We start from the raw sequence: 8,212 nt of genomic DNA on the forward strand, positions 1-8,212 counted from the left end.
ACCCTAATGATATGTTGATTTTGAGCTTGATTTGAATTAAGTTTTTTTTATAATTAAATTGGATACTGATCCAGTTAAATATCCAGATAATCCAATAAATCAATAAATAACTTGGTTGATCCAATCACAAATCTAAATGATACTGGACAAAGTCAACTCTAAAGATTTTTTATTTATTTATAATAATATAATTTTATCTGAACAAACAAACAAGTAACAGATATTTTCACAAAACCATGGAAGACAGAAGTGCAAAAGAAGCTTGGAGTTATGATGATTGAAGAAATAAGCTTAAGAGGGGAGAATGTTTTGCGGAAAACCAAGTATCATAATTCTGTGTTATCATGAAGCTAGCTAGACTGAACCATAATAATTCACTCAAGATCAATTTTTATGTTTCTTGTTGAGATTAGTTATACTAATTGTCCCACTTAAATTCTATATAAAAGTTAGTGCATGGTTAATGCAAGTGTGTGAAGGATCTAATAACAAGAAAAATACAGATTTAAGAAGACTCTACTGTGTCTGAGTGAGCGAGCGAGCGAGCGCAAGAGTTCCATTGTTCTTGCAGACCTTGTTTTGTTTTCGTTTCCAGCAGTGCCATATTTTAGAAACATTTATTGCTTTATAAAATGTTAACCAATCTTGATTCAGGTGCGTAGTTGCTCTTTTCATGCCTTGACAAATGTTAGCATAAACAGATCGATTGTTAGCTGAAAGCCCGATCAAGATCAAGAGAGTGAGGAGGATGAAGGACGTGTCGTATCCTGCTATCATTATTACAAGAACATTATCTACAATATCCTCATCAGATAATGCCACTGAATCGTCCTTGTTTCGGAGATTAAAAGGTGTGTTTGGTAACGTGAAAGTGATTGTAATTTAAATTGTTTTTTTTAGAAATATATTAAAATAATATATTTTTTAATATTTTTAAAATTATTTTTGATATTAATATATAAAAAAGATTTGAAAAAATAAAAAAATATTAATATGAAGCAAATAAAAAAATAAAAAAATTTATTTTTTTTCAAAAATATTTTTAAAATATAAAAATAAATAAGCTTTAAACAAGCTGGAAGTCAATGAAATTACTGTAGCTCAGTCACACTATTAATTCAAACAGTAATTTAATGAAATTGTCATTGGCTAAAAAAAAAACCTTTCAAATAAGTATCGAGATAAGATTGTTTTTTCATTATCATACAATTACCTTTGATAATTTTAATTTTTTTTATAATAACAATACTTATTTACCTTTATAATAAAAAAAATATATTTTTTTTCAATCAAGAGCATTATGGTTTTTTTAATTATTTTAAATAAATATAAGGGTCATTATAATTTGTAACTAAAATGATTTTAAAAAATAAAATTAATTCAATTCATTTTATCTTATCATGTAATACAAATAATATAATTTAATTTAATTTTGTAAATTAATATTTTATTATAAAAATAAAAATTATAATAAATTGTCAATTAAATTTAATTTTTTTTATAAATTAAATTCAATTAACCATAACAAATCAAAATTTTACCTCTAAATTAATTTTGTAATATTTTTAAGAGTTAAATTCTATTTAAAATCAAAATTTTAATATTAAAAATAATTTCAAACAACAGAATTCATTAAAACCTTAATTAAATTCAATTAAGAGACCACAAACATTTCAAAATTTGGCACACTTGTTAAGACGTCGTTATCCTCATTACCACATCAGCATAGCTTTGCGTGTCAATGCCACTCTCTCCGCCCATAAGATCATAAGTTTTAAAAAATTAAATCCCCCAACCGTCTTTCTCCTCTATTTTCCAGCCATGGCAATCCCTAAAAATCAAGGTCTGTTCTCAAATTTAATCCAAATATATTGCCCCTTAATCATGCAATTAATTGTTATTTTTTGCTCTTCTATGATTAATTAAAAACTCTGTTTTAGCAGATGAGGTTGAGCAAAATGCAAGGAGTTCTTATTTTAATTTACCGCCGTTGGATGTTTCCGTCGCCTTCCCTCAAGCAACTCCCGCTTCCACATTTCCTCCTAGCGGTAAAAACATTTATATATATTTTTTAATGTTTTTATTTCTTTACATCATTGTTTGAAATTTGATTAATTCTGAAATTTTATTTTATTATTTTCATTTGATTGGTTTGAGAAATTTAGGCTAATTTCGGAATCGTTAATTAATGATCATGCTGTTATTTTTGTTTTTTTTTTTAAATTACAGTGTCGGATTACTTTCAAATTAGTGATTTATTAACCGCGGAGGATCAGGCCATCAGGATGAGAGTGAGGCAGTGTATGGAAAAGGAAATCGCTCCGATAATGGCTGAGGTTTTTTTTTTTTAAAAAAAAATTACTTCCAGCTTTTCCTTTATTAAATGTTTGAATTTTATGTTCAAATTTCGGAAAATATATTTATATATAAATTGTTTTTGGCGTTATAGTACTGGGAGAAGGCGAAGTTTCCGTTTCATGTTATTCCGAAGCTTGGTGCCTTGGGTATAGCTGGAGGAACGATAAAGGTAATTTGTGTATTTGATTCGAGTTTTAGTTGTTAATAGAATTTAGTGAGGTGAAAGGTTTAGAAACGGATGATTAGCTAACTTGAAACTTCAGGGTTATGGGTGTCCTGGTCTCTCGATCACTACAAGTGCTGTCGCCATTGCAGAAGTTGCTAGAGTTGATGCAAGCTGCTCGACTTTTATTTTGGTGCATTCATCTCTGGCAATGCTCACCATAGGTGAGCTCTTGGGTTAATTATGTTTCTCTTGGAGACAGGTTAATTTATGGATTAGTTACGAAACAAGTTGTTACCATATACAAGGATGTTGCTAATGAGTTCTGACGTTTTGCATGAAATGTCTGGATTTTGAAGAACAGCTCTTTGTGGTTCGGAGGAACAGAAGCAGAAATATTTACCTTCATTGGCAAAGTTTAGCACTGTAGCTTGTTGGGTAAGTAGCTTCTTTTGGCACACAGCCACTATAGTCTGGTATGTAATTATGCTGGATTCCAATTACTCTATATTATCCTAATCTTTAGGCTTTGACTGAGCCTGACTATGGAAGTGATGCAAGTTCTCTGCAAACAACAGCAACCAAGGTTTGAGCTCTTAACCTCTTGTGAGCTATTTACTTTTCTATGTTTCCTGTTATTGTCCTGAATATTTTGTTGTCTTGTTTTTGCTCTCATTCTGGGATATTCAGGTTGAAGGTGGTTGGATACTTGAGGGCCAAAAACGCTGGATAGGAAACAGTACTTTTGCTGATTTACTTGTTATATTTGCTCGGAATACCACAACTGATCAGATTAATGGGTATGTTTCTCTCTATACATAATATGCAGTTTCTCATTTTGGATTGTTTTCTTTTTTACATGCATGGGTTACGGTTTTTTTTTTTTCCTGTTTCAGATATATAGTGAAGAAGGATGCTCCTGGATTAACAGTTACAAAAATTGAAAATAAAATTGGCCTCCGTATAGTACAAAATGGAGATATAGTCATGAAAAGAGTTTTTGTTCCTGATGAGGACAGGTTGCCTGGAGTCAACTCGTTTCAAGATACAAATAAGGTACAGCAGTAACATGTTCTTTCCTAGAATGCTGTCCCTAATCATTTATGTCTGTCTTGCTATGATTTTCTTGATAATCCACTGTTCAGTGGCAGTCCATGAATCTTTGGTTTTAGGAAAGACCAATTAATCTACTTGTGTTACCTAAAGATGGCAAATAGAACTTTAGTTTTATGTTGCATATCTGAAACTTCAGCATTTACCTGGAGTGAAACAGTATGCCAGCCAGGAGTTACTAATGCACAGAACATCACCACTTGGGCTGCCTCAGCGTCAGTGCAGAACAAAAATGTTACTCTGGGATCATTCCATTCAAATCAAACTTTAGAAGTTCCCAAAGTTGAGACCACCCACATGATTCTGTTGAGATTTAGTTGGTCACTTGGAGAATACAAAATTATTAATAGAATGTAGTGGAAGAGAGAAACGGATCAGACTGTTGAATTTCTAATGAAAATTTTATCATGATCTTTGCATTCCCACTATCTTCCGGTAAGCAAATGAATTATGAGTAAAATATCACTTTATGTTTACTCTGACAATATTTTTCTGCATTTTGTTTGGCTTCAGTGGCTTATTAGAACATTTTTAGTTTGAATATGCTTCAGAAATTGTTATTATTTGCACTGCTGTTCGGTATGTTTGCTCCTCCCCCCTTCTACTGAATGTTTCGTAACATCACTGGACAGAAGAAAACTACATTTCTTCCTTTTACCCTTTGGGTTCAAGCTCATTAAAATTCAATTAAATAAACAAAGGAAAAAAAAGATCCTTTAAGTTTGCTTGGGCCATGTTTTTTGCATTTTACTTGATCCATAGCTTTTAGGACATTTCCAGTTTGAGTATGCTGCAGAAATTGTTATAATTTGCAGTGGCATTTGGTACATCTGCTCTGCTCCCATTATACTAAGTGTCTAATAAGAATGAGTATGCAAGAAACCCATTGGGGGTTGATGGCTTTTATGGAGCTAGGTCCTTTTTTTCCTTTGTTTATGTAAGGGAGTTTTAATGAGCTTGAAAATCAATACACAATAGTATTAATTTGCAGGTGGTCTGGTAAATCTTGCTTCCTGTGAACTTCTTACACATCTGGATTTTCCAGTCTTCATATGTGATCTTATCCTTGCATGTTTGAGATTTCCAAGCTCCTTGTCTGAGTAGTGCTATATAATATTAGGTTCTTGCTGTTTCACGTGTAATGGTTGCCTGGCAACCTATTGGCATATCAATGGGGGTCTATGACATGTGTCACAGGTAATCACTGTACATCCTCATTCTCAAGAGTACCATTTTATTTTAACTTCCCACACGATCATTACTGACTCGTAACTGATTCAAAGGTATCTAAAGGAAAGGAAACAATTTGGAGCCCCATTGGCAGCCTTCCAAATCAATCAACAGAAACTTGTCCACATGCTTGGTAATGTCCAAGCAATGGTACTAGTTGGTTGGCGCCTTTGCAAGTTGTATGAAAAGGGAACAATGACCCCAGGTCATGCCAGCTTGGCAAAGGTATGATTGACTGCAAAGTTCTGTGATATATTTGGTGATAAAGAATTGTGCTTTCTAGCCAATAGCCATGATGCTGTTTTGTGTCCTCAGTCATGGATCAGTTTGAAGGCAAGGGAAACTGCTGCTATTGGGAGGGAGTTACTTGGTGGCAATGGAATTTTGTCTGATTTTCTAGTTGCCAAGGTTTTCATTCTAAACTCTTTGCTGAAAGTTCACTCTTACATCTGACGAAAATGGAACCTTTCATAAAAGAAATCCATGCCTGATGTCTTTTGAATTGCAATCACTAGAAACCTGATTTAGCTTTTTTTTTTTGATGAGTTTTATTTTCACTCATTGCATCAACTGGTGGCTTGTTCATTGATCCCTATTCTTAGATGTGAAGAATCTGTGTTTTCCATAATAGTCCAAGTTGCTTTCTAGGGCTACTTTCTCATTTCTTCTTATCCTCAACGGGCTATACTAGAATTTTTTTGTTTCTTTCAGTGAAAATCAGCTACATTTGTTTGGTATTTGTGGCAGCTGTACATATTATTCACTCTTCTTTATTTGGGATAACATTGCAGGCAATGGGTGATTTAGAACCCATCTACACATATGAAGGCACATATGACATCAACAGCTTGGTAACAGGCAGAGAAATCACTGGTCTTGCCAGTTTTAAGCCTGCAATGTTGAGCAAGCGAAGTCGCCTGTAACAGTATAAACTTTCCCATGACATCCACGTGTGTGCTCTTTCTTTTCTGCAAGTTGGGAAATTACTTGACAATCTCATAAGGGAAGATTACAAAATAAATTCGGGACACAATGGCTTGAGAGTTGTGAAATAAAAGGTTACTTCTCGACTTCAACAGTCTTCTCTTTATGCTTGTACGTTTTAGGCATTACTAATTAGGTGGCCCTTGCGCGGTTTTGAAAAAAAAAAAGAATTTAACGCAAAACAAAATGTACGCATTTATTAGTATCGAGAAAAAAAATTAATTAAATAAATCGAGAATTATATGATAATAAATACTAAATTTTTTTTAATGTTAATTAAAAAATAAAACTTAAAAGTTGAGAGATATATGTAAGTCTAAATATTTAATCGTGTAATGCAGTTATGGATCCAATTGTTTTTAATAATTTTAGTTTTATAATAAAAATATATATACAAAAAAAAATTAAGGAAATAAATGTTATGTAGGGCTGCCTAAAGAAGAATGTTTATTAATGTTAGAAAGAAAAAAAAGATATAATTTTATTCAAAAATCAAGTAAAAATTAAATGATATTTTATTAACAAAATTCTTATGTTTTTTTAATTTTTTTAATAATCTCAATTAAAATTAAATACTTGTGAGGTTGGATATTCCATATATGTATATATAAAATTTAATTGTCAATTTAAAAAAAATAAAGGAAGAGGGACTAGGTGTTTGGGTTTGGTGATCCAATGTGTTCGCGCATTAAAAAAAAAAAAAGGTTATGTGCACAAGTTTGCAAAGTCAGGCATGTAAGTCTAGTTTTTTTTTTTTAATATTTAGCTAAAGGGACAGGCAACTTGTCATTTTTTTTTAAAAAAGATATTTTTTAACCAATGAAGAGTGGTGAGAAAAACAAATTAAAATGTTTTTTACATAAGAATCTATTTTAACCTATTTTTCATAAAACAAATATTTAATAAACATCATTATAACCTTAATAAACTAATAAATCAACTTAAAAACATCTTTAAATTTATCTAAAACACAAAATCAAATCAAAAACAAATTATCACCCAACCCCGATCTACTTTTAATAGCATTATAAAGAGTATAAAATACTTCAATGGAACTCCTCTTATTGAATGGAATTAGTTGACATAAAGATCAATTTTTTTCATGGTCAAAATATGCTCAACCGATAAGTTGTTTTTGCTATTTTTAATGACTTTCTCTCGTATCTTTCCAACTAGAGATTGAAAATGAAAAAAATAAAGTTTTGCACTAAATCAAAACCCTAGAAAATCAAAAGGACTGTGACAAAAGTAGAAAGCAAAACAGAGGGATCAAAAAGAATTTTTCTTGTGAATTTTAGATTAGCCATACTATTTTATTGTATTTTACACGCTAGTCATTTGTTTTTGTAATTGTGCATAGGTACAACAAATTATAAGAAACTTGCCGTTAATCTAATTACAAGATGATGCAATTGCAGAAAAAAAGGTTCGATAAAAAAAGAAAAAAAAAAGAGCATTGTTAAAACATATCCATAATGCCATGTGTTTGTATATACAGGGCATGAGGGTACTGGGAAAAATCCATGCCTTTTGGTTAAGGGTGAACAAAAAAAATAAACAATTAATTAAACCAAGAAAATAACAAAAAAAACCGAACTGAAAAAAAACTGAATTAACCGATTAAAAAATAAAAAACATTCTGGTTCGATTCCCAGAGTTTGAAACCGATTGAACTGATCCGGTTCAACCAGGCCAACATTTAAAAAAAAAACATGTATAAATAGGATATTTTTTCTAACCGTAAACCTAAATTAGCATTCCCTAAAAACAAAACCAGCTGCCCCTTCCTTTGCTCTATGCATCTCTCCTATCCCTTTGCTCTCTACATCTCTCCTTTTTTATTTTCCTTTATGCTCCATAATTGTTAAGCTCCTACTCCATACTCCTCCTATCAAAGACATACCCCTCTTTACTTTTGCTTTTACTTTTTTTATCCTTCTTATTTCTATTTCTTACATGATCCTGTAATTATTGTATAATTTTCCATGCACATGTAACAAAATAAGATTATTATGTTGAACCAGTAAAAAGCTTTTTTGTGCTCTCCTTGATGTTGGTCTTGTGAGGACAACAATTTGGAATCAAGTTTGGCACTCGATGGATGGTGATGATCTATGTAAACTATTTGTAATTTGTTTCTTCTTGTTCAAATAATAATGTTTTGATGGTTTTACATTTTAATAATAGATATCTTTTTTTTTATCTTCCTTTTGTTTTGATGGCTTGTTGAGAAAACCAAGATTTCTCAGAAAATAAGCACAGAGCTGTGAAAATAGAAACAAGACGAAAATGGAATCCTTGAAACATATGGCCAATGAAAAAACCCAGAAAAAAATAGAAATAATATGAAAATAGAATCCCTGA

General features: G+C 31.4%; 1 protein-coding gene across 1 annotated transcript; it reads left to right on the forward strand.

The window, feature by feature from the left end:
• The first annotated feature begins 1,684 nt into the window (after positions 1-1,684).
• On the forward strand, positions 1,685-5,940 carry LOC7466081 (acyl-coenzyme A oxidase 4, peroxisomal). The gene is made up of 13 exons (XM_024588181.1): positions 1,685-1,843; positions 1,944-2,048; positions 2,230-2,336; positions 2,450-2,527; positions 2,622-2,745; positions 2,886-2,959; positions 3,048-3,107; positions 3,212-3,321; positions 3,418-3,577; positions 4,755-4,831; positions 4,918-5,089; positions 5,180-5,272; positions 5,656-5,940. Exons 1-13 carry the CDS (start codon positions 1,822-1,824, stop codon positions 5,785-5,787), a joined length of 1,314 nt encoding a protein of 437 aa, XP_024443949.1. The 5' UTR covers positions 1,685-1,821; the 3' UTR covers positions 5,788-5,940.
• Positions 5,941-8,212: the final 2,272 nt, after the last annotated feature.

The sequence above is a fragment of the Populus trichocarpa genome, chromosome 16, assembly GCF_000002775.5.
Source record: "Populus trichocarpa isolate Nisqually-1 chromosome 16, P.trichocarpa_v4.1, whole genome shotgun sequence".
NCBI classification, from domain to species: Eukaryota; Viridiplantae; Streptophyta; class Magnoliopsida; order Malpighiales; family Salicaceae; genus Populus; species Populus trichocarpa.

What these genes read in the sequence shown, in the direction of transcription:
- LOC7466081 (XM_024588181.1), top strand. Translation starts at nt 1,822, where the DNA reads ATGGCAATCCCTAAAAATCAAG. An exon ending in TAGCTGGAGGAACGATAAAG is followed by an intron (nt 2,528 to 2,621) that starts GTAATTTGTGTA and finishes TTGAAACTTCAG; the next exon opens with GGTTATGGGTGTCCTGGTCT. An exon ending in ACAACTGATCAGATTAATGG is followed by an intron (nt 3,322 to 3,417) that starts GTATGTTTCTCT and finishes TTCCTGTTTCAG; the next exon opens with ATATATAGTGAAGAAGGATG.